At 41.5% G+C, this 27,281-nt stretch overlaps 1 protein-coding gene across 2 annotated transcripts in view; it reads right to left on the bottom strand.

The window, feature by feature from the left end:
- Positions 1 to 27,281, bottom strand: part of Pi3K59F (phosphatidylinositol 3-kinase 59F) — a 38,822-nt gene that overhangs the window by 9,295 nt on the left and 2,246 nt on the right. The window contains exons 2-14 of one of the 2 annotated variants that reach the window (XM_075680535.1): positions 26,340 to 26,404; positions 24,349 to 24,537; positions 20,016 to 20,159; positions 17,180 to 17,303; positions 16,417 to 16,599; positions 15,913 to 15,984; positions 11,048 to 11,152; positions 10,329 to 10,421; positions 8,821 to 9,170; positions 6,695 to 6,839; positions 5,682 to 5,749; positions 5,422 to 5,527; positions 2,188 to 2,304 (exon numbers count right to left, since the gene is read on the bottom strand). In XM_075680535.1, coding sequence (XP_075536650.1) covers positions 2,188 to 2,304; positions 5,422 to 5,527; positions 5,682 to 5,749; positions 6,695 to 6,839; positions 8,821 to 9,170; positions 10,329 to 10,421; positions 11,048 to 11,152; positions 15,913 to 15,984; positions 16,417 to 16,599; positions 17,180 to 17,303; positions 20,016 to 20,159; positions 24,349 to 24,479 — 1,638 coding nt within the window. In that variant the 5' untranslated portion in view covers positions 24,480 to 24,537; positions 26,340 to 26,404. The remainder of the gene's footprint in view (positions 1 to 2,187; positions 2,305 to 5,421; positions 5,528 to 5,681; positions 5,750 to 6,694; positions 6,840 to 8,820; positions 9,171 to 10,328; positions 10,422 to 11,047; positions 11,153 to 15,912; positions 15,985 to 16,416; positions 16,600 to 17,179; positions 17,304 to 20,015; positions 20,160 to 24,348; positions 24,538 to 26,339; positions 26,405 to 27,281) is intronic. The other variant, XM_075680534.1, reaches the window with a different exon arrangement.

The raw sequence follows: 27,281 nt of genomic DNA, 5'->3' as shown, positions 1-27,281 counted from the left end.
TGCATTTGAGGATAGCGTCTTGCCCTGACAGGCAAAAAAAAAAGCCATTAGAAATAATTAAATAAAACATACCATTTTATGATAAGAATAGTAATTCTGACTTTCGTGTTTTATTGTTTAATTACAATTTAGAAGTTATTCTATTAGCAGCAAACAATTAGTTGCGCTTAGATTTGAGCACAACCTACTGGAACTCCAGACCTCCACAGATATTCGGTTTCTATGGGAGCCACTTGCGCCCACTATCGTTCAACCATTGACTGTGGGTGTTGCTTTTATAACCTGTTCGTCTGCTACTCTGCAGATGACTGGTGCGGTGTTGTAATTAGTATGGCGGCTGTTGTGTCGTGACGAACTGCTTGTCTAGTTGATGATTTTCACTAACACAGTGATGTCACTTGGCTCCAAAAGTTGACTGCCTGAACCTAAGAAATGTCGGAGCGTGTAGTTTGCTGCTCTCTGAAATAGCGTTAAATAGCCACTCCTATTGCCTTTTTCAGGCAGATTACTATAAGTCACATTGTTTATAGAGTTCGTAACACACACAACAGTTTCATTGCATATGTTGTAAAATTCGCTTCTGCGCTCTTTAGAAACTTGAAACCACCGTAATGTTCGACGACAGAACGATTACCACTCACTTTAACTCTTAGAAGTTGTCTGTGAATCTGTCGCGAGTTCAAAAAGAGAATTACGCACACAGCTTCCCTGCATACGTATCTTAAGCACCACCGTTATGCTGCCGCCGTACCACGCAGAAAAGCTAGCTTTACAGTTTGAAAAGAGTTCCGTGACACGATTTAAGGCCTGCAGTGCAGCACGTTTTAAAGCACTGGGATCGCTTTTGCAAGCTTTTTGCTGAGCTAGACATCCAACGACATTAAAAGCAAGCTATGCTCACCTTTCCTTGAAACAGAATCAATCCATCTATTGCGCATATCGGGCGGAAGACTTACTCATTAATAATTTTACCAGATCATCTGCCTTTTACTACGGCACACAGCAGTAAATCCTAATGTCATCTATGACATTAGGCTATCAATCAACTCAAAAAAGCTAGATTATCCTATGAATCTTTTAAAACAGTTTTTCCAGTCTCTTACGGAGGCAAGGAAAGGGAAATTTATGCCGTTGATCTAGCATTGCAGTTGCCGCCTACGCTTGTTTACATTTCTTGCACCGCTCATCCTCTTCTAGTTTCACTATTCAAACGCAAAGCATTCGCAAATATCTGTTTTCTTTTGTATATTTGTGAATTTATTCATTTACCACCAATACAAGCGCTTTGTGCCTGCCGAAATGGCAACATGAGCGCTGACCAGATCACAGAAGCAGATGACAGCAAACAGGTTATAGCTAGCACCATTCTGCTCGTACGTTCTGTCCCTAGCGGCAAAAGAGGCGAGCTAGACTAGGCGTGCTGGAGGAGGGAGATCTGTGCAGGTCTGGAGTTCAGTAGGTTGTGGTTTTGAGTAACCAAACTTATGTGCCTTCACCAGCCAAGCAGCTGCGTTAGGCCTACGAGCCATAAAATCCACAATCGAATTCGGAATCAGCGGCGTCTAATGAATCAATCTTCATAACACACGCTAGTTGAGAGAAAGCAATAACCGCAGTCACTTCTCCTAGCTTGCAAACTTCACGCGTTACCACGAATTGAGCCCAGTTTGGTGCTAGGTTAGAGTCGTCGCTTTGACGGGTGCCACCATGTTTGTTTACGCAAGTGTTTTAAGGCAGCTTTTGGGGTTCCTACTAAATCAGTGAAGTAGCATGCCCAACGCAAAACCCGAACAGTTTGCATCTCGCGCATGCACAGTGGCTTCAACACTATTTATTTGGGGCCCCAAACGCTTGGGGCGCCTATTCTAAAACTCCATTAGATCCTTTAGAGTACATATGGACTAATTGAGCCAGAAACTCTCTCTCTTCCCCCTCTCTTTGCTTTTCGCTTTCTAGAGACTGCCTGAACTTTCATAAATGCTCAGAAACATTCTGACCGATATATTTTCATGTTTCTCATTTTAAAAAAATATAAAAAAAATAAGGCCATCTTATGAGGGGTCCCAACAATATTTATATGTTACAGTGTTAATCATGATAATCAGTCCTGAATTGTATCTAAAACACCAGCAGATAACTGCATTTTCACATGATTACGGAACAGCCATGCAGGTATTTGTAAATCACCTTTTTCTGCCTGTTACCATTTTCCCTGGCAACTATCTTCATGATGTTCACCAAGTGGTTCACAAAGACCTGTTGCTTCTCCAGCATGGTTCGTCTCTGTCGATACTCCCAGTTGCCCTGAAGAAAGCAATTAAAGCAGTAATTTGTTGAAAAGACAAATAAATAAGAGGAAACAAAAACATAAATGCACACAAAGGCACAGAAATACAAATGCAGATTGCTTTTTTTTCATGCATCCGTGTTGTGTCCCCAAAAGCAGAGAAATTTTTGGTGCACATCAAGCACTTTCAATGACATTCACTGGATTTCACCATCACTCACAAGGCAATGTTACTTAAGTCCCGCAGTTGATGTGCGATTTTTGCCAACAGGGTCGGCATCCCTGCGGAGAGGCATTACTCTAAGGCTCTTTCCTACCCCCCTCTTCCCGAACATAGGCCAGCATGCCACCCAGTGCTGCTATCTTTTCTCATAGATGCCATATAGAAAGAACATTTGGGATCTGTTAAACATCTGCTACAATAAAAATTCCGATACGCTGTCAGATAAAATATGGCAAACAGACATGTTTAGCAAGCACAAGTAGTGATTATGCTAGAAAAGATTAACTACTGCATTTGTGGGCCTGGAGATCCGAGAAACCAACCATGTTTGTAACGCCTGGCCTTTGCCCGGAATGTCTGCAGCCTTCAGTGCATTCCAGCAGAGCCTTGAAACTTGGGGGTCTTATTGTTGCGGGTCAAGGTATCTTGCTGTTAGGAAATACTGTTTTCAAATGCTTCAACTAATTCTATCAGACCCCTCTTACAAAAGCTTACTGATATTCAGCTGAGTTGTTACCTGCAGCCCTTACAGTTACTGACGACCTTGACATAAAAATTGTTACAGCGCAAACACATGCAACCACAAGTATCAAGGATGGGACACAAGCGCTGACTGCCAACTAAATTTTATTTACGGAAGACGTGCCGACGTGACGGCGCGCGTCAGTTTGGAAGCGTTCCAGATACACAAATATGGCAGCAAGTGCGTAAGCACCCCTTCTGTATCGCTTTTTGCTGCAGAGCTTCATTTTTTGGAAGCGACTGCTTACTGATTTGATTGTATGTTAGTATCCCTCGCCTTTTTCTAGTGTTTTTCTAGTTTTTTGCTCGTTTTCTTGTTTTTTCTGCGCCTAATTCTGTTGACTGCTGGCACGTTCGTTCATCGATGCGCAATGTCATTTTTCCCGATTGTATCACTCCCTTCCCCCTTCACTTCTGCCTTTCCCCTTATATAAGGTATCCGTCTTCCGTAAATAAAATTTAGTTGGCAGTCAGCGCTTGTGTCCCATCCTTGATACTTGTGGTTGCATGTGTTTGCGATGTAACAATTTTTATGTCAAGTATGCACCAACTCGCCCAGAATGAAGTTTTAATGAAATACTGACGACCTGCTAGGAGCATTTATGCTATGCTGCAGTTGCATTATCCCCTTACTGTTACTGGAGTATCCAATAAAAAAGTGACCTTTTGCAAACAAAAAAGCCTAAGATCGACTATACCTAGCAGAAAATCTGCTAGAATGGCATGGTGCTTTCCTCATTTATAATAAATTTCGACCTTTTTTTTTTTTATCTCTAGGAGGTCAGCATCCATTGAAATACTTTTCATTTCTCACTAACACACTCTTACTTTCTTTCATTTTACATTAGTTCGCCCTACGGCATAAACATTTGATCCATGTGATTGTGCAGGCCTGTCTCCATTAAATTTAAACAAAGACCTTTAAGAGAGCCTTTTATTAAAACTAATAGGCAATTATCTCTATCAACAGAGTCTCGCTTCTTTAACAGTTTGAGTGATGATTCAAATGTTACCGGTACAGTGAAATTTTTAGGTATTAAATCTCTGTGTCTCACTGCTACAACACATCTGAATGACAATACTGGCTGTTCCAGGGATTCAAGGAAGAGTTGAACTAATTGTTAAATAGAGCACAGCAAAAACTAAGAAATGAATTTTTGAGCAGCATATTCGTAGACGTCAACATTAGTATCTCTGTGATAATTGCTACTGGACAAATTGACTAAAATTCACTAAATAACTCCTAATTAACAACATTGAGACACACATTACAACTGCAAAATTGAAGCCACCCAGTTCACAATGCATATTCATACAAATCGTGTGCGAGGAATAAAAATAGTAATTTGGGCGAGTTGGTCTAAGCTCTGTGGGATCGCACGTGCATCCCGATATCTCCAGAGCGGCCACGCGGTTATCATGCGACAATTCATGCGCTCGCTCACTGAGGGTAGTGGGGAGAAAGCACGTTCGCCGCTCCCGCTGCTCTTTGCGCCTGGCCGCGACACCGCAGCCATGACCCCCCGTTCCCTCCTTTCCCTTTCTTGGAACTGGGGAGACTCCCTCTCCGCCGCTCGGGGAGAAGCGCTATTCCCCCGATGCGTCTTTGTCTTTCGGCTGAGGAGCTTGCGACTGGCCACATCTCAATTCAGCTGCTGAGACCGCCACATGCCACCCCCCTGCAGCGCTCAGCCTTCGTGAGCGACTGACTGCCCCAGGGCACGAGCACAGATCCACCCTGGGTGAGCTGAACCCTCATCAGCCTTTTTTGTGGTTTCCAAAATTGTGCGGTTTCTTTTGCCTCAGACGTGTGGAACGCTCCGCCGCTGTGATTTTGTATTTGTGTTTGCTCTTGTTGTCCTCTGTTGGTATTGTAACTATCAGGTGAATAAACACCTTAAGTCCAAGACTCACCCTGCCCCCACTGGCTTGAACCCGCCGTGGTCGCAACTCACTGCGAACCGCGGGTTACGGGTCACAGCTCTTACTGTTAGGGTTGCTGCGAAAGTGCTAGCGAGTGACTGCCGCTCTGCCGGTGCAGTGTGATCCAGAGAAGGGTCAGGTGTGCAAGCGCGAAGTTTAATACACCTATAGTGCATGGCCCTTCGTTCTTGTCTTTTCTTTCAGCACTTCGGTGCTTCCCACTGCAAAAATCATGCCTGTGCATAGCCTTACCCTTTCATGACCAAATTGTGGCAAAATACATTGATTTCCAACTCAACTGTTTTTTCCAGTGCCCACAGTATGTTCAACAAATTCAAACAAAACACTGCTAAACGAGCCTATCGATCAGCTAGCTTTACCTATCGGTGTGACTTCTAATCATTTCACTGGGATTACATATAACAAGGGTACATGTAACGCTGCATGAAATAAAAGACCAGCCAACCTTTTGAAGGCGATGCATGAATCTCTTCATGACATTTGTGTACATCTCCTTCACCTTGGAGTCCTTAACCACGCTGTCCTGGTCATCAGTCTCCACATACAGGTACCTGAATCCAACAACCAGTAATCAATGCTTCAAGTAGTCTTCGCACTGTTTAGCGACTGTCCCAAGTTTGAGTGTTCAAATGTACAATGAGGTTTAACAGCGGTAGTTTGTTAATACTGTTCAAGTCTAGTGCACTCGATTATAGCAGTACGTACCAGTAGAAATAGTTGGCAAGTGCATCAGTAGTGCAAGCTTTGTTGATGAGGAACGTTGCAAGGTCACACTGAAAGGAGAAGAACAGGCACTTGTTAAAGCTTCCCCTGTATTTAGTTCAACAGGTCCTGTAACAAAGTGTCACATACGGCGGAATGACACCAATACATTCGTGGTTGTTGTTTCCTTCGCTTTTGTACCTTGCTAGAGTGACCCCAGCACAATGCTCATAGTTCCTGGCTCTTAAGCCCTTCCTGCAAAGAACTTGTGCGTATGCTGCACACAATTTCTTTGCAGTACTATTAACTTTTTAATCACGGCACATATAAATACCCGAAAAAAATTTCATTTTCCATCTGAATGTGCAAACACATTGAGAATAAGCATAATCAATGGGGGGATATATATGTGTGTGTGTGTCTATATATATATATATAGTGGAAATTTTTTCAGCAATGGGGAACAAACACCAAGCAGAAATCTGGAAGTGGGCTTCACCCCAAGCAACCCACGTATTCGTTTGGAATTTATACAGAAAGCTCTCATTATATGTGAATCATAGGTGCATATTTCATTTGCTTTACATCACGTCTGTGACCCCAATGAAGCTGGAGATCTTGCATCGGTCTGTTCCTGACCGTGCTTCCAAAAGAAGGCGAGTTGCATGCCAAACTTCTTACTCATCCCGTGTTCCTGCTCTAAACCAACAAATGACGCTTGCTGCTAGTCATTCAGTGTTGCCCAATGACATCAGCCTGAAAATACTCAATACTGAAGCTTGGCAAGAAAAGAAACATTTTCTGGTATGTTGCCTGTGGGCAACATTCGTCAATAAAGGGTTGAAAATATGTCGGCTTGATTTGGCAGTAATTCTTGTCAAAAGATAAACTGCAAACATGATTACTGTACTTCCAAGCTTCATGCACGCGTCACTTCATCACCAAATCTGCCACAGCAGAGTGACAAACAGCAGAAACATCAGACTATGTAAACGTTTTGTTAAAGATATACACACATCAGATTCACTGCCAGGCTGCAAAGGTTCCTGCTGAAAGGCATCATCAGCACCGGCCACTGAGGAAGACATCGGGTTACGTAGGCTGTCCGAGAAGGAGTCCAAGTGGCTAGCTCCGAGTTCTGATGATGCCGTGAAGCTTCCCCTGACAAGGAAAAGCATTTTGTTCCCTGGTCAATTTTGAAGGCCCTTAAACAGATTTGCAAAGTCAGCACAAACAGTGTGCATAGCAATTAGTCATAAACATTTATGAAAAATGTTATTGTTCAAGGTGTTACTTTGAGCTGGAACATGAAGAAGAAGCTTGCATCCTCTCTCTCGCAGCAATATCGTTCATAGCAGTCCTGCAACTTTTATTTTTGAGTGTCCTGCTCAATTCAAGCTGTTTTAGACCTAATAGATTTTTGTAATGCTTTACCTGGTTCCCTTTCTTTTTTTTGGAACAAGGCTACACACATGACACACACTAATAAAGTAGTTAATTATGCGACCCCTCCCAATGCCCCAGCTGTCTTCAAATTCCTGCAATCCTGTGCAATTTCCTCCAATTGTATGCAACAATGGCAAGAAAACAGCAACACCCACAAAAGCAGAATATAATCGCAGCAGCATAAAGCCAACACTTCAATGACTGGCATCAAAGATAGTGAACAGCTGTCCTTGCGTGAAGAATGCTGAGCTGTGCTCAAAGACACACTGTGAACAAGTGTTTCGTCGAGCACCATCTATGCTGTACTAGTACATTGACTGCTGTTGCCTCCAAAATGCATGTGAAGTGCTCCTGAGGCTGTATCACACCACTAGAAACCCGACACAAACTGCCAGGCATGAAAGTTGCAAAACAGCTGAGTGGTTAACACGTCCAGCTTCTAAGTGCCACTGACAGAAGTTCAATGCCTAGTGGTGAAAGTGGACAAGTTTCTTATTTTTCGTAATCTCCTCACCATATGGCAAGGAAATTGTGTGACAGCAACACAACAGCCAGTACAGTTCACGCTGCAACTTAACAGAACAGACAGATGAAGGGACAGCTGGCCACGTAAAACACAGATTTGGCCTGTTAACTGCTGTCACTACAGGCCCAACTCAAATCTCAGTCTACTGAATGAAATACAAGCATTCTGTTGCGAAGCTAATCCCACACAGCTAGTGCAGCGCCACACAATATGGTACAGAAAGCTTTGACATCACCAACAATATCTCGAACATGGTGCATTACTCCATACTGCCAATCTAAAGACAGTGCTTATAAGTCACGCCATGCTCAATAGATGTCACTGTAATGATTCACATGAGGCAGCCTAGCAAAAAGGTGCTCATGTCACTACCTCTTCAATATCACTGTGGATTTAGAGATAGCTACTAGATTATAATGGATCAAAGACAAGCCATGGCATGCTGGAAGAAATGTGAGAAAAATGGGGCTTCTCGCTTTCTAAGGTGAGTTGTTTGCTAAAGTTCACGCACGACAGCTCATCATGCTATTTTACTTAGTGGTCTATATTCAACAGCGAGGCTTTTCGTTTGAGGAACCCATACGCGTTTCCTTTGTAGCAATTGCTACGATTGGGTGGATGCCTCATTTTGCCTTAATTAACAATATCAATTTAAACTGATAAAGCATTCTTTCAGAATGCTATTTCCTTAATTTCATGGTAAGAGGCCAACCACTAGAAGAGAAAATGGAGGCCACATTTCCCATTCTTAAAATTTGGCGCCAAATTGCCAGTGCCAGTACGTCATTGGCTTGTCACAAATTTCAATTTTGTCTATTTAGGATGGTGTGATGGAATGAATGTTCTAGTAACTTGCTAGGTTCACTCATTGGCACACAGATTGTAGTCCAGAATTACTGATGAAAAATTACTACCTAGGTCGAAGCGACACCAACCATGAGAATCCATGTCACAGCAAACTGGCACAAGAATTTGATGGCAGCATCACCATCAGTCTTTCATTTTTACATTTTATTTTGGCTTATCAGACCTCCTCTGACAGTAAGAGTGGCTTTTTTTTTTCATATTGTGGAATGGTAATTTACTAACATAGCTAAACTTATCTTTTTATTTAGCATCCCTTCACAGTACTGCTGTCAATGCAGCAAATGGCGCAGAACACGAACTGACCTGTCTCCTCGCTCGCCCGGTACAGGCCCTGGCTCAGGCTCAATAACTGCTGGCAAAGCGCTAGTGCCAGCTGTAGAAACCCGCATTAGATGAGGGTCACTGTTGGTGGTCGTGCGCTCATACTTCAAGGCCTGCACAAGCTGCAGCAGGTACAGCAGCAAGTCGTCGGAGTGCGCCTGCCGTAGCCGAGCCACAGCATAGCGCCGTACAGCAGGGTGGGCAAACTGAGGCCCGAGCAGCTCTAGCGCATCATCCACATCCATGGGCTGCCATGTCCGCATGAGCTCCACAGCCTGCCGTGCCTCAGGGCCAGACTGCCAGTTGACGCACTTTACAAACTTCGCAAGAGCCTGCAAAGGTACCAGGAAAAGAAAAATTCGTGTAGATGATGATGTAGACAGGATTAAGTGGAAACAGATGTCTCTTTTGTTTTCATTTAAATAAGATAGTACAATAACATCAACTAAATGACCTCAAAGGCACCTAAAAGTAAAGTAATATAAATAAAAACACCAAGGTATACAAATGTAGCATCAAAGAAGAGCATTATATCTCTTGTGATGGCTGTTTTTGAAGATAAACTATTATTTCATCCTATCACTGCATCTATAACACACTCTGACATAGCAGTGAAAGCAGCCATGATTGCTTTCATTGCTGCTCTAAGTTAAAGAATAGTAAGCCTTCACGGCAGCACAATGCGCATTGATGTGTGAATTATATGTTTAGGTGCAGCTTCACAGCAATGTGCATTGCCGTGAAGCGCCACTTAACAGTTAAAACTTGCTTACTTTTGATCAGCATATGCCTGTGAGTTAGGCATAGTTTGACACATATTGGCATGCTCTGTTGTGTGCTTTCTCACTTTTTTTTATATATGGTGCACAATTTTGTGCCACAAGAGATTTACAAGAGCTCAGTAGTCTGCTTATTAAACACCGAAACTGATATATTACAGTAGAACCTTGGTAATTCAAACTTCAGGTTAATTCAACTGACGCAGTGGTCTCATCATGATCACGTGTATTTCAATGTACAAAAACACCCGATAATTCGAATTCGACAAGTGGAGTTCAGGGTTGTGCCAATTTGCCACAACCACCGCGAACTTCATGGCAGCATGGCGTGTGCTGCCGTGAAGTCACACTTGAAAGTGAAATTCGCATATAACCTGCATCTTGACTACACTGTTAAATTTTTTTGCATTTTCGGTGCAGGTTATACACACAATAATAGGATACTCAGACATTTTTGGCCTGGTTGTAACCAAAAAATCAGTCGGCGACGACCTGCAACTCATCATGCATATGTTAATTTCAGTGCTTGTGCACTTTGTCATGCAGCTCCACACATAAGTACTCATTAGGTGAGCTTTCATTATATTGAGCTCTATATAACTTGAACAAATTTCCAGCCGCTTCAATTTCAAATTATTGAGATTCAACTAATGTCCGGACTGTATCCATTACATATCACATGCATAAGCTAGTAGTTGCAGCAACAGTTACCTTTTTCTGGCTTTGTAAATAGAAGCGAAACTTCCACACCAAGTCCTGCTCCTCTGAAGTCAGGGTCTTGGTTGATGGGTAGTTCACTATCACCTGTGCAACAAAGAAATAAATGTGTCCCAGTTTTTAATGCAATCAACAGAACTTTCTGAAACTAAACCATGCTCTACAACTCAAGTACTATAACACACTGCCATCCCAATTACAGGAGATGCTATAAAACAGAACAAATTAAAATTACAACATGAAAAGGCACAAGGCATAAAAAATAACAAAATACCACTGAACAAAAAGCAACCACTAGAGATTATTTAGTTTAATAATATTAAACATGTTCAACCCAAAAATTTACTAAAACTGAATTGCTAACTTATGGATAATTATGCTACTGAGTTGTACATTCTATTTGTTATGCACACATACTTGCAATTATAGGCTAACATTATGCACACTAATTGATTTTTTTTTCTTTTAGAGTGGTAGCTGTACACTTGCCCAACTTTATAATAATATAATTAACTAAGTTAGTAATTACTTAAAAGCCTTTCGTAAGTTAAGTGGTTTCAAGATATGTTGAAAACATAGTGCATTTATAGTTGCTCCTTTAAACTAATTTATCCCAATTCTTTGTAGGGTAGAGACAGGTTGGACATAACTGTAGGCCTTTCTTTTTTGAATGCTGGTGTAAGCATTTCACCATGAAATTGCTCTCCACTCACATTTAGCTGATCTCGCGTGGCAGCGTTGGGCTTGAGGTCCTTGTCGGTTAGGCCTGAACGAAGGCTGCGCGACAATTTGTGATGTTTGCTTTCCACCAGGTTCTCCTGTCAGACATTGCGTACATGGACAGTTTTCCATTAGGAGAAACGCTGCACAGCACAACATGTATGAAAAGCAGGCAAAGTGAAACAAGGCTGCAAAGACAAGAGTGTGTGAAGAACTCATAATAAGCAGCTCATTGCTTTGTACCTAAAAACAGGGCATATGCTATTCATAAAGGCTGAGCAGTGAAAACTACTCAAAGACCGAACAGTATCGCATGAGAACCAGTGCATCAGCAAAAATTTTTGCGTAGGAGTAAGAAGATCTGAAACAAAGATGTGCAAATGGTCCACAGCATGATGTGAACAACTGAGTGGACATACCTCAAACACACAAGCTAGAAGCACTGCATTGCCTGCCCATTGCTAACAGAAAATTAACGTAGTACTGCATGCAGGTATCAGAGTCAGTGTATAAGAGTTTGAAGTACTGAGAGCTGTACATGAATGTCAGATGAGCACTCACAAACAACAGCATCAAACTTGAACAGAAACGGGCTACAAAGAGTGCTGCAACACATCTGTGCATACCATGGCAGCTAGCTGAAGTCAGAAAACGGTGTCTGGTCACTTACAACCAAAATATGCCAGCAATCCCATGTTTACAGTGACACCAGAAGATAACATGCATAGCGTGATGTCAGTGAAGACACAAAGAATAGTCATGTTAACCACATACACTTGTCATGTGGTGCCAGCTGATATCACTTTCTTATCACATCGCATACAACAGACCTATCACATCGCATACAACAGACTTATCACATTGCACACAACTGAATATATGAATTCTTTTCATGATCTCACTGCCTAACAGGTATGTGGCCTTCAAACTAGTACAATTGTTCATTCGAAAGCCTCTTGATCAAGTAAAGTTTTCCCTACCACATCATGGCTTCAAAATACCTACTCGCAGTTTTTCCCCAATACGCACTTGTATTTAATAAAAAGCCCATCGTTCAAATTTGGTAATAAAAAAGAACCGAGTCATTCTAAATGATTGGATTTACATTGAATGGTTAAAATTACTATAAAAATGAAAGCTTCTTATGACAGCGTTTGTGGCTTCCAAAGATCTAATGCAGAAGAGCACTCATTACTTTATTTTTTTCTGTGCTAGCTCTTTGCAAACTGAAGGGCTCAAACAGGCTGTAATTTCCCCACCTATGCTTTGCATGTGCTAGCAGAACCAGCACCCTTGTTCCTGGTTCCCACTACTGTCACCATCTTCCCACCACGTCTGCTTCATGGCAGATGGCCACTGACCGCAAGAAACCTTGCAAGCTACCATGCTGGTCGGTATTAAGTCAACAGATAGCATAAACAACAAAGAATGAGTGCTGCCATCACATAGGACTTCAATGCACTGCTTTACCTAAATACAAGCTGGCAAGTTTTATGTTCCAAAGCTGTACAGTGGGCTCCATCCACATTACTTTAGCAGTTTGCATTTATCAAGCTTGTACCTAAAAGCTTAAGTATGTGAGTATTTTTGCATCCTCCCCTTGCATAAATGCCAGTGCCACAGTCAGAAATGGAACCTGTGACTGGACCTTTAGGGTGTGCGAACAGTAATTTTCGAGACTGAATCGAAAATTTTTTGAACAGCTTTAGAATAACAGCTATTCTAACCATAAATACAAAGCGATCTTCCCAACATGGTATATTCACAGCATTAGAAAGTTTCTGTCACTACAAAGCACATTATGATGTGTTGCTTATTAAAAGCACAAATTGTACTTTACGAGCAAGCAAGCAGTTTATTCGCATACTCAGGAGTCAGTGGTGGGTACAAACATTAGTGGTTTAGCCTTAGAAGGCTGGCTCAGAGAGCGACGTAAAGCGTACTCCACTACGTAATTTCACGTGCTGTATGTCCATTATGACTACTGGGATGACATTCATGCCAAAGTTGACAATTTGAAGCCTTCTGAAACTATTAACAATATATTCATATTTACAGATAGCGGCAATATGATTCAAAGACCAAATCGAATAAGCCAGTATTCGATTTGTTATAGGGGAGTTTCAAATATTTACACACCCATAAACAGAATGCCATAGCCACTGATCCTCTGAAGCAGCTCTGTTGCATATCTACAAAGGCTCAAAGCAGTCATGCGTGCACACAGATGGGGTTAAGCACCAAGCATGAAAGTGAAGAAAAGCAGTGAGGAAAGGATGTAAGAAAAGGCACAAAGGGAGATTTTATTGACTTCGAATGCCTGTTTATGGCTTGGACACTTGCTTGTTGGCTGCACATGGTCAAGGCACACTCATGGTCCCTTTGATGCGCAGTGCTACATGCTCCATACACAATTTACTGGGTGGTACACAAGACACGCCTGCTCATTGTCTGGACTGTATGCATAGCTCCTACTAACAGTGAACTCTCAGTTGTACGATCATCGCTTTAACGAGTATTTCAGAATAACAAACTTTTAGAAAATCCCCGGAAGTTTTACTATGCATTCTATGCAAAAATCTTTCAGTTGAACAAATTTCTGACTAGCAAATATTTCAGTTGAACGGACTTGATCAGTGGACCCGGGAACATTTTTGAAATCAGTTCACCAAAATGTTGCGCTCTGCAGTGTTGGCGTAGCCGATGCCTACTGCCCCCAAATCACCCCTCCAGCAGCGGCTATGTGCAGTGTGACGGTGAGCTTATTACCTGTGCTGAACTATCAGATCTGGAGTGCGACAAGGAAGATGCAATGTCAGAGGCAGATTTAAATCCTGTAATTCTAGCCGAGGCTGTAGGCTGTAGGATTCCTTGGGAAGTTGCAAGACTTTGTGTCTCGCAACAAGCTGTGCCAGAGAAAATGCACAAAAAGATAGACTCTCTGGACAGCTTTGTTACTTCTTGCACTTTAGGAGTACCAGTGCAAATGAAAAGTGTGTGTGTGTGTGTGTGTGTGTGTGTGTGTGTGTGTGTGTGTGTGTGTGTGTGTGTGTGTCTGTGTGTGTGTGCGTGCGTGCGTGCGTGCGTGTGCGTGTGCGTGTGTGTGTGTGTGTGTGTGTGTGTGTGTGTGTGTGTGTGTGTCCTCTTCAGACCCCACGTCCCTGTACATTAGTTCTCAGGTTCTGACTTAAAACTGAGCTTTTATAGAACAGAGAACTGGTGTCCCTGTCGGAGGACAAGCATTGTAGCGCCATCTGTGAAGAGCGGGGAGAGTTTGTTTGCTTCATCGAGAAGACAACATGGCTGCAATCTGCACGAGCACGTTTTACTCACGACGGCGACTTAAGAACATTTTGATCATTGATAACACACCTTATGGAAGCCTTATGCTATGTTTTTAGAATTGTTATGGTTGAGAGAACATTTTAAGTGGTTTTCCTTGCGAAAATACATTGTTTTCTGTCCCGCGCTTCGCACTTAATGAAATGTCCCTGTAGAGGGACGCTGGGTCTCAGTGCTGACAGTTCTTGATTGGTTTCGTGTACTAAGATCTTTTCAGTACACGTCCGGAAGCTAAAATATAAGTCAGTATTCTTGTTTATAAAAAATTACAATGACAAAATGGGAGGAGTCGACCTAGCTGACAGAATGCTAGCTCTGTACGCGCGGAGAAGCCGAACGAATCGGTGGACGCTTCGTACCATTTTGCACATGTCAGACCTTGCTTGCGTCAACGGGTGGCTTCAGTACAGAGCGGACAAAAACGCCATGGGGCTGCCGAGGAAGAATATCTTGGACTACCTTGATTTCAAGATGTATGTTGCGGAGGCGCTGATTTGTGGAAACATGGAACAAGTACATTCGGATGAAGACGAAATGGACATCCAACCCAGAAAGCGGCCAAATGCTCTTCCCTCGCAAACATTCCGAGAACAAGGGGCTCTTCACCTACCACTCTAAGATGATCTCGCAGGCGGACAAAGATGCCGCAACGCAGGTCGCGGGATGAAAACACGCCACCGATGCGCCCAGTGCAACGTCTACCTCTGCATTGAAGTTGGGAGAAATTGCTTCTACAATTTTCACGCCTGACTTCACAGTTGCATTTTACTGCTCATTTCTAAATATCAATAAAGTTTTGCAGTTTCTTCCTCCTCTGAGGGGTGTCCCAATGCGCAGCCAATATATATATAGAGACCCAGATGACCCTGTAGGGGGACATGCATTATCACACAGCTCGAGATCGCTATGACTGAAATTGCTGTTAATTTGTGTACTGGGGGTTACAACTGGAAACATCATATATGAAATAAACACTCTCTAACCGAACTTTCTTCTCGGGTCTGAGGAGGGTGTATATATATATATATATATATATATATATATATTTTTTTTTTTTTTTCAGAATTCGATAGGCAGCAACATAACTGTTACACACTTCGTACATATTGATGTACATAACTCCACAAATTGCATTTTACACTTTTGACTCACTGTCTGCTGTGCCCTATGTTGTTCCATGTTTTAGTGAATATTCAGTTTAGTGAACTTTCAGTTAAGTGAGCTATATTTTGGGGGGTCCCTTGAAGTGCACTCAAGTAAGAGTTCACTGTATAAACTGAAATTGCATCACTCTGCTTTACTCTGAGTTCTACTCAGTAACCTGCATCTTCCATTTACTTGACAGAACAAATCATACTCCAAAGCAACTTTAACAATTTGGAGTCACAATTTAAATGCTTTGCACTGGAACAGAAATCAACACCATAGTCCCAAAAGTGAAAGCCTAACATTGCAAGATGCTCTAAACACCACTGTAATGTGCCAGAAAATAGAAAAGCGTCCGAAAACATCTTACAAGAGATACATCTGGATCCGGCACAGTTACGATCTCTGCTGGTAGGCTGGCTTGGCATGGGTCATCTCCATCCTAGGTGTAACACAGCAAAGAATGGCAGTTAATGCCCTTGCCCTTGCATTATTCTGCTTGTTTTGGCGATTAACATGTACCTGCCTTGGCAGAAAACAAAGATAGCATAAGAACAGGCAACTGATAGCAATCATAATGAAAACCACGGACTGCATATACAAGGAATAACGAAGGCAAAGGCATATGGCATTAGATTCCTCTCTTTGAAACTGTTTTCAGTACATCTATTTTACCACACTATTTCTTCTTACTGGTTTGACCATGTCCCATCCTTCCATCTTGAAAGTGCCAATGATAAGCTAGATCAGAAAGCTTACCAGATCACGACTACAATAATCTCACACACTTGTAAAATGTCCCTAAAGCTTCTGTGAGCCAACATGCAGCTGCGAAACCAAATAAGTCAAGTCACAGCACAGGTGCCTCACCCACCTTTTCAAAATAGATGACGGTGTACTCTTGGTCACGGAACACAACTCTGGGGAACTCAATCATGAGAAACATTTGGTTGGAACTCGACTTTTCCTTGCTGTTCACCACTTCAATCTCACGGAAGGTCAGCCTGTCCAGCCAGTCAACCTTGAGCAGGCGGCCATTGCGGTGCTTTTTGCTCAGCTGAAAGGTGCACAGAACAAGTGCTTGGGTGGCGCAGGGGACTGACAACCAGGACATAGGCATACAACTTGAATGCTGCCGCGCAAGCCTATGTCTAAAGTGCACACGCCAACCCCAAGCCTCTCCAATTTATTTTTTTATCAGCTCATTATAACTGAGCACCAATTGGACCCAAAGCAGAGGTGGGCGCTACAGAGCAAATGCATATAAATATGGCTAATTTAGACCATACTTCGTGCTGCCACAGACATTCCGCCTCTTTGAGTCAGCTGCTCCGCACAGCTTGTCATCAAACAAAAGATCTTGACCGTAAAAAGCTTTCCCACCCATTTATTGAAGTAGGGGAAGTGCAAGCGAAGCAGAGATGGTCATTTACATTTTATTTTATGTGTCCATGAAAATGAGGAAATTGTACACTAGCATCTGGTCATTGGAAAATCCTACACATTCCCAAAACACAGAAGAGCCTTTTCTTTACAGGACTCTCCTGACAAATCATATAAAGAATGACAAAGCATGAAGAACTGTCCAACCAATCACTCATCTGTGGACATACGCTTTTGTGTACTTGTCTTCTTACCTTCACCAGCCTTGTCATCTGTTCCTTGGAGCCAAAAGCCTTGCCTGGAGTCTGCGTCTTGCTGCTGCCATCTGCCTCGTAGCCAAGCCAGAGACGCAAGTCGTGGATGCCTTGACGCATTGCCCTGGCACAAATTGAGCAGGTTAAATTTGCAGCCATATATGCCAACAAGCATTTGCTAATTAATCACCTGACAACAAAAGAGCCATTAGCCATTCTATAGTTATGAGTGAGCTCAACTCATCCATACCAAGTCTACAAATTATTTGTAAAGGTCTTGCTCATCTGGGCTCATTATCATGCCAGTTTAACAATTTCGATAAGATAAGTGCATGTGGAATACACACTCTAGGTAAGCTTGTATATCTCATTGTAATGAACTAGTTGAGGGTTTAAAAGGAGTGCCAAAGGCAAATATGAAGTCAGTATGACTGATTGCTTATATGGAATGTCATATCTATTCGAGCATATGGTAAAGTTCTTTCCCACTACCTGTCTTACATATGAGGCTGATAGATTCAGTTATTGCTTCAATAAGGCAGCAGCAGCGCCACATTTCCAGCGATACAAATTTTAGATGGCAGCACCAATTGTAGCAACTAATAAACATTAACAGGTGAGGCAGTACCGTATTTTCGTGTGTATAAGCTGCATCGAGAATGTGAAAAATTTAACAGTAAAGGCGAGATTCGGGTTTTATGCAAGTTTCCCCTTGAGGTGTGAAGTCTCAGCAGCTTGAATTTCACCTTGTGTGGCTTCATGGCAGCGTGGCAGGCGCTCCCACAAAACCACACCTCAAAAGAAAGGGAATTTTTTTACCAATCCAGTATTGTTTCCAAGAAAGGGGGGGGGGGAGGTGCAGAGGACTTGGTTGTTCAGTATTTCAGGTAATACCCGCCGAACCTGAATCGTCTGTCGGCTACTCCGCCTTGTCTGCTTACCTAAGTTCTTTCTCTTGGTTCTCCTAACTGCACCTTTAATTAATTAATCTAATTCTAGGGTTTTACATGCCGAAACTATGATTTGATTATGAGGCATGCCGCAGTGGAGGACTCTGGAATAATTCTGACCATCAGGGGATCTTTCACGTGCTCCCAATACGCGGGACACAGGCGTTTTCTTGCATTTCGCACCATCAAAATGCAGCCATGATGGCTTGAATTTGGTCCCGCAACCTCGTGCTTAGCAGCGCAACACCGTAGCCGCTAATCCACCACGACTGGTAACTGCACCCTTGCCTCATAATTGCGACCGTCTGATAGTAATAGAATAAATATGGTATTTAAGAATGCCACTTTTAAAGCTTGAGTTCTCTGTAATATTTTATGTCAATAATGTACAAGCAAATAGCAAGTTCAATGCTTTTCTTGAATTTCTTGCAGTAGAGAAACATCTGGAAAATGGACCTCTCAGCAGCATCCACTTCTGTACGCAAGGACTAACTAAGTCAACAAATATAGGCACCATTAAAGAATATTGAGACACACACCTCTTCTAACAGCCCTCTAACAAAGTCAGACGATTCTCAAGTTCACCTCAGCTACAGGACGTGCACCTAAAGTGTCATGATGCGGCTGAACCTTTTGTACCCCTGTAGCGGTTCAATGTATTGCGGTGGCATCCCGCTGCTGAAGGGGTTCAATTCCCAGACATATTGGAAAAGGGGTGAAATGCAAACACACTCATGTACTTAAAACTTGGACGCACATTACACACCCAAGGTGGTCAAAATTGTTACAATGGCATTCACTACATATATCACACAAAAAAAGCCTTCAAGTTTGCAGCTTTTTAACGCAAAACCGAAACAATTATTTGCAGTCCTTTGCCACATTAAAGTGCTGCATGACATTATGTCTTGCAAAAGCAAAAGCATCAGCCACTCCAGATTGGCCCCTCCAAATAAAATTCGCAGGTCTGATGACAGTCCTGTCCGTGGCCAGTAAATTATTGAAAATTAATGCTGAATAAAAAGTCATCTCGTATTAAGGGGGTGGCCCTGCACCTAAGAACTTTTTTTTATTATTTCTTGGTAGATATTGATAAGACTTGCTGAGTTTATGTATTTCTGTATGCTAATTTAAAATATACATTGTTTTTTTTTTCATCGTAAATATATTTCATAAAAGTAAATATACATATATATAATTTGCTTGGAGGTGGGCTACTTACTAAACTGTATATGGGGCAATAAATATTGACATATATAAATTACCTTGAGCTATTGCAGTATCCAATGGCATGAAAATGAATGATCTAGAGTGATTGGAACCAAAGTTACAACATGCCAAACAAGTTAAAGTATGAACCCATAGTAGCACTCAAGACAAGTTATTACTTTTCGAAAATTTGACATAATATTTGTCTGCTATAAGCCTACTTCAATTTCTATTTGTCTACCTTTCTGACAAAATAACATTTATTGCAATAGGATAAGTAGAATCAGAAAGATCATCGCTAAGAAATGACACTGTCAGAAATGCTGCTCTGAGAAAAAGAGGAAAAGCATTTCATAACGTGTTTATGGTGATTACGGCAAAGGCTACATCACTCAAGGATGACATAAGGATCCAATCAAGCAAAAGTACGTGCTCTACGCCAACCAGGAGCCAAGGGGCAAAAAGAGATACTTGGGCCAGTTTTCAGCTCCAAAAAGACAGGGTCTACACTCAATGCAAGAACTGTCAGAAAAGATTCACATGTGAACTGAAACTGGCTATGCACTTGGTTCCTATAATTTACCAGGTACATTCGAGCTTTTTAATGATCAACTTAACCACCCAGCCAAAACATAATAATTTTACACATGCAATAAAACATCAGATCATTGACTTACCCATACTTTCCAAATATTGCAACTGTGGTGCCCCCTACAGGAATGCTTTTGCGGGGACCATACACATCCCATACTGTCAATGCCAGCACAGCATTACGTGGGAGGTCGCTGAACTTCAAAGGAAGCTTGAGCCACTCGTTCCAGCTGCGCACAGATAAAGCAAATAAGATAAGAACATTAGTGACATAAGTCAACTTTGTTCAATGCTAATGAACTCCACAAGTAGAAGCACCAGCTTTAAATGCGATCTATTTCTTTGCCTAGTCGGAGTCAAGGTCACAACACGGTCATGCTGACACAATAACATTTAGATGACATGCGGTCTCCGAAAAATGTGGCCTGAACCCAGAGATAGCGCAGTCTAAAAATGTGGGCACAGTGCAAATTAAGGTAGTCAATTGACTGGTATCAAACATAGTGCAAACGAACATTGGATATAGTGCAAATTAAGGCGACCAGACTGGCCAGTATCGGACACAGTGCAAACAAACATCAGATATAGTGCGCATTAGGGTGGCCCGATTGACCGGTACAGGACATTGTCATCATTCTGCTGCTTTTATTCTGCTCCTGTCACTGTGTTACATCACCGTCATCACACAGTATTTGAGCCATCAACATCAGTTCATCGTGGTTGTTCCATTGTATTTTTTTTTAGCAATTCCACTGTCGCCACACCATTGTTGCGATTTCACTTTCATCATTCCTTTGTCATCATACCACTGTCATCACGCCATCGTCACAATACTATTATAATTAATTTAGCATCATCACCCCACTGTCGCCATGTCGTTATTGTCATAGATCCTCATATCATTGTACCATGTCCAATCGGCATCAATCCAGCATCGACATCATGTTGTCTTCGCATCGTCAGCCTTACACCATCGTTGTCACTCCTCATGGTCATCAGGTAGTCATTGTCACACCATTGTCGCTACTCCAGCCAGCACTGTTATCCAACGGTCATCACGCGTCTTCATCACGAGACTCCCTATTTCATGGGCATTCTATGTGGCCAAGCACGACAGAATTGCACTTGCTTGGGCTCTTTTGAACGAAGCAGCAAGAGATCAAATATGGCCAAACAGTGGTTGCCCCATTACATGGAAGTGTTTGCCATCACCCTAAGCATCATGCACAGAGTTACCACTGTGGGATGTGGTGGTGTCACCAATCACATGTTCCCCAAAGGGGTCGATCTTGCCACTTGCAAGTACGTCTCGTACTTCAGTATGCATAGGCAGCTACTATCTATAATGGGTAGCATCCATGCAGTTGAAGAAACATCATACAAAGCACTTAAGAAGAACCTTTTGCTTGTGGACAACTCCAATGCCATCTATTCAAATACATGCAAAATACTGAAATGCTTTTATGGGACAACCCCTGAACCAATTTGAATGAAATTTGTTGTGTTTGAAAAAGAAAGTTAAATTCTAATAACTGCAAAAGCAGAATTTTGATTTAGGATCTGCCATGTTTTACATAATTTACTAAATATCAGTAAGGTTAAAAAAATATAAGCACAATGTTTACAAATCTGCAACTCTATAAAAAAAAAAGAAGAAGAAGAAGAAACATATACAGCAGTTCTGAAAATTGCATCTGCTAGATTCTAAAGCAGACAAATTTTGCTATAGTAATCTACAGCTTATGTGAACTTATTACACTATTTACAAGGGTTTTGCAAAAGTCCTACTAACATAATAGTATTATTCAGAACAGTGTATAATACATTAATTTGTTCTACTTTAGATGTGTTATTATGTGCTGTTTACAAAATTGTGATGTTGTTTTTCACTGCTTAGTTACAGAGCTATAAACTTCATAGTTTCATATTTTTTTTTCTTTTCCAAATTTCGGGATTCCTAGCAATATTTATTAATAACTTATTGGGTTAAATAAAAAATCTGCTTGCTACAGTCACTAGATTTTAACTTTCTTTTAGATGCAACGAACCTCATCAAAATCGGTGTTGTAGTTGCTGAAGAAAGCAATAATCATCAAGGATAATTTCTGCCTCAATTTTCTTTTGTTCTTTAACAAACATCAGTCTTTCCCTAACACTCGAAAACAATAAATAAAATTGAATGCTTTTCTATTTACATGAAATAACCAATATGTTGTTCAGTAATCAACAGAAAAAAGGTGGTAGACATAATTAAGGATTAAGTAAGAAAAGGTTAGAGAACAGACATGCACTCACAATGTTGTGGTCAAAATTATGAAACTAAATTTGAGTGCGTGAATGTGTCGCTCACACTATGTTGTTCACCATGCAGAGAAGGTCCTTCTTGTCCTTGGCTTGGTGTTTTATATTAACAGCGCCCGAGCTGGTGCGTATATTTCCCTCGATAGATTAGTGTTTGGCACTCTTAGCTATCAGATGCTAGGACCCATCTGATACCATGCCCCAGTAGCAAAGTGAATCTGTCTGTTGTGAACCTAGCTCAGAGCCATGTGCGAGATTTTATTTATTTATTTATTTATTTATTTATTTATTTATTTATTTATTTATTTATTTATTTATTTATTCAGCATTGATTTAGACACAGTGAAGGTCTTGGATGGCAAGGCTAAAGGCAGTAAATTGTCTGCCTGACTAAGGCCCTGTCACCCATACATTGCTCAACAGTGAGGTAGCATATCATAACATGTAGATAGTATACACACATATCAATAGCATGGATTAGACATACATAGCATACATTACAAACATACGTGCATTAACTACAACAACCACCGTACAACTTTCTAAGTAGAAACAGTTCAGGATCAACAGAGTAATATGAACATGAAAGAAGCTTTATATATATACAAGCACAGTATGGAACGCACTTAAAATAATTGTACATAAAACACACAAGAAACCAATTAGCACAATGTCAATCAGAAAGGGAAAGCAAATATTTTTTCATGGCACTTTTAAAGCAGTTTAATGATCTGAAGTTCTGCGCGATAGTGGTCATGTTAGGATGTGCGTTTATGAAGGATGGGACTAAGCATGCTAGTTGTTTTCTACCGTAGAAGATTTTGCAGGTGCTTTCTCCTCTAGAAGGCAAATGCCAACCCAGTGCCGTGCTCTTTGGATTGTACCTGTTGTGTACAGATCTCAGGAATAAAACATTGTTGGTTTAAGTTCAGAGCATTATTTTGCCATGACTTGGCAAAGCTGGCCTACCAAACACTCGCCCGACCCAAACTTGAATTCGCATCGTCCGCCTGGCACCCATCTCAAGTATACCTCACTGCCGAACTCGAGACGATCCAGAACCGTGCGGCCCGATTTATCACCTCTAAATATTCAAAAGAAACTAGCGTCACTGCACTCAAACAATCAATCTCCCTCCCCACACTTCAGTCGTGCCACATCATCTCACATCTTTGCCTGCTGCACAGTTTTTACTATCGCCCAGAATCAAGACCCTCCCTGCCAACACTACCGATCTGAACTTCCAGTCGGCTGAGCCATAGTCACCCCATAGCCAGTATTAAAAGCCGTACTCAAACAATGAGCAGCTGACTTTCCTTTGATGCAAAAATCCTCTGGAATGCCCTACCAAATGACATAGTTTTGTGCACTGATCAGAAATCATTTCACGCAAAACTCGCCACTCATCTTCAGAACGCGTGAATATTTCGCCGACTTCACCATGTATGACACATTCACTTTGATCTGTATGCATTGCTGCACGTGCATTGTTTTCTGTATGTTGCCATTCTCCTAGTAATCCCTTGTCTATATTTATTCCGTTGAGCCCTCCATGTTTGCAGTGTTTGTGTTCGTTGTGCTTGTATTTCTATTATGCATTGTTCTACACGAATTGTAGCCCCCCCTTATGTGATGCCCTCGGGCCTTTAAGGATAAAATAAATGAAACTTTTCAACTTCCATTCTCTTCGCTCTTCATCAGTGTCTCACATGGAACTGCGCCCTTACTATTACCAGATCAGTCACTCGGCACGGCAGGTGACAAGAAAGCAATAGAGTTAGAGGAAAAGAATTCTTACAAAATATGGCCACTGAAATTGTCTCCACATTCTGCCAGTGAGCGAATGAACCACCCATGACACACCTTTTGCATGTTGCAGAGTGAGAGATAAACTACACATCTCTCTTTACAGGCAATATCCAGTCAGTACATGGCATGCTAGCCAGTAATGCCCACAGCTTCCACATAATGGATTTCCAAAGAAGTTTTTTTCATTAATCAGGATGAAGAGAATAGAGGAGAACTAGAAGGAACCCATGAAGCTAATGGACAATCATGGGCTCTATTTCGATGGCAATGATGATGATAATGATGATAATCTTCCTCTCAAATGCTTACTTCCAGCGTGTTGTAAAGGGCTTGTATGAGGTCTGGACAGGTAGGGCCAGTGGTTTGCCACCAGAGAAGACCTGACAGGAGACAACAAGATCTGACCGGTTCTCATCGTAGAGGCTTGAGTGCCTCAGCATAGGGTCACTGAGGAGGGCTTGATGGCTGGGCTTTTCTCTTGTGCCTTCAAGTGTACCCCTGAAAAAAATTAAGTGCAGGCAACACCCCATAAATGACCCAAAACCTTAAAACAAGCTGTTTGGAAAAATTCTTAAGTGTCATTTCGCAATGTAAAGATGCGACAAGACAGTATGGGATGTTCCAACTTTCGTTCAACTGAAGCCGATTGTTTAAACTACAAATGTGGTGTCTAGAGGTTTCATAAACCTTTTGCATAGTTTTCAGCATGCATCACTGAGGCATTAAGGGTCGGTGTTAAAATTACACATATGAATGTGGGTAGCCAGAGTGAGGAGGCAGCCATCTGTTAGTTGCTTAGCCACTGCACTTTTCATATAACCTAGCTTTCAACTTGCAGGTAAGGCTACAATTTTACAGTAACTGTAATTGGAAATTGTTTCCACATGAATGATACCTGGAAGAAAAAAAAATTGTTGTCCATCGGACGGTAGCACAGTGTTACTGTCAGGTGGATGACAATTTTTCCCTTCCTGCAACTTCCTCCACATTGCAGATTTCTGCAAGACTAATTTTCCACAAACAAGAAAGACCCTTTTAGCATTCTCAACATCCAATAATGAGCACATCAATAAAGGTATAGCAAGCAAGCAAATACTACTACAACACTGAAGGAAACAACCAGGCAGGCACTCTCTGGGTGACAACAGAGTGACTGAGTGCTGAAAGCAGCAGTTATAAGCTAAGAAATTAGACGATAATGTTTACTTATTTGTCACGCTTTGGCTCTGGCCCAGCACAACATAAGAAAGATTTGTAAGCCGATATACCTGCGGTCAGACCTACAACCATACAGCTTCAAGCCATGCATTCTAACCACCATGCCATTGCCCACTTTGCTCAAGCAAACAAATAATACTAGCAGTACAAAATCATCCTTGCACTTCAGAAAATGCCCTGAATGTAAAAAATTAGCAGTGTTCTGAAATTCAAGTGTATACTTGTGCAAATTAAAGATTGTGTGAGGGATACAAAAAGGAATCCTACTTGGTTTTTGCAAGAAATTATATTGGATATAATGTAGGTTTTAAATTTTACATGGCAGTCAAAGGGTCATTTTGGAAAAGTCCTGGATATACTTGTATAGTTTAACAAGAGACATCAAATGATCTACATTTAACACAAGGAAGGTCTCCAAAGATGCATAGAACTATAGACAGTAGATGAATGAGAAGGAATGTATGTTTTGGGTATGGTGTCCATGATAAAGCACAAAGAATAAGTGTTAGGCTCCATATGACTATCTTTAGCACAGTGCAGCATCGAGCACTTTTCAGGAGTTTCTCAGGTAGCACTGGAATTTTCGTGAACATTTCCAGGGTACTAGGAGGGGCGCTAAAAATCATGTGGGAGTGTCTCAACATATCAAAGTGTCGACAGCTTATAAGTAGATTCTGGTAATAGCTACAGGTGAGGTAGCCAGAACAGAGGCCAGTGTGTACATCTAAAACCATAGCCATTAAGTACTTCTCTTTTTCATGCGCCCAATTCTGATCATAGGAACTTCCAGACACAAATGGTTAATGGTAGCATGGCCATGCCATTACTGTTGGACTCAGTCACCCATCAATTCAAATAATAGACCACCAAAGCAACAAAAGACTTTATAACTAGAGAGAATGAATCCTTCATCTTGGAAATACAGCACCAATTAACGGCACCACAAGAATGGAAGGCAAAACACAGAAGCAGTGCTTTTTTAAATATGAAAGATAACCAACACACCCAATTATTACTTTGTTCAATGACTCCTTACAGCAATTGCATAAAATACTGCATACCACCCCCTCCCTCCCCCTTACCTCCTCGCATGAAAGCCGGTGAGAGGAAATTGAGAATATGCTGTGCAGACACTCAGGAATCTGCTCTGCAGTTTAAAAAGCAAGATAGCACCAGCAATAGCTAAATTACTATCTAGAGAATACCATGATGACACTGCATTTCACTGTATGCATAGCACTTTAAGAGTACTCATGCACTTTGATTAGTTCTTCAAGAGAGTGAAATGTGCAATAAACAAATCTGTCTCAGTGTAGTTAATTACTGGGCACAAATTCACAATGAACATGGCACCTATTAATATAAAAAATAAAGTGCAAGTTGAAACTAACGACAAGCACAGGAAACCACAATAATCCAGCTTTATCAGTCGTGGTAGTAAAAGCAAACAGCTTGTCTTGTACTCAGAAGTATGCGAAGGCATGAAATGCTATTTATTAAGTCAACCACAACATGTGCGTCATCTGCCATAATCTAAATCATGCCTACCAATCTGCTGCGAATCTCGCACATGACTTGGTTTCAATGGAATCATCTCTGCACATACCACACTGCTTCATGAAATGAAACTTCACTACATCTCTCCAGTTCTGTCGCACATAATATGCACATAGACCTTTTTTGTCCACGCTGTGGCAGCAGTGCATTCATGACCCCAGAAAACTTCCGGCCATGCATTTCTGCAAGTCAAGTTAGCCAAAAAAACCGAAGTATTTTGCGCATAATTTACCGTAGGCACATATTGTTGATGTGTTCAAATATAAAGAAAGTGCGACATGTGTCCATCTCATGCATGGGCTTTTTTTTTTTTTTTTTTGCAGCAAACAACAAAATTCACTTCCAGAACGCTCCAACTTCACAACAAAACTTACGCCAGCTGGAGGGTTCTGTAAATTTATAGGCTATTGTAACTTGCGTTGTTCCAGAGGGCTTAACCGGAAGTCTTCTGGGAAGCCTGTTTGTAA

Source organism: Dermacentor variabilis, chromosome 2 (assembly GCF_050947875.1).
Source record: "Dermacentor variabilis isolate Ectoservices chromosome 2, ASM5094787v1, whole genome shotgun sequence".
Taxonomy (NCBI): Eukaryota; Metazoa; Arthropoda; class Arachnida; order Ixodida; family Ixodidae; genus Dermacentor; species Dermacentor variabilis.
This window is presented reverse-complemented; position numbering and strand designations above follow the sequence as displayed.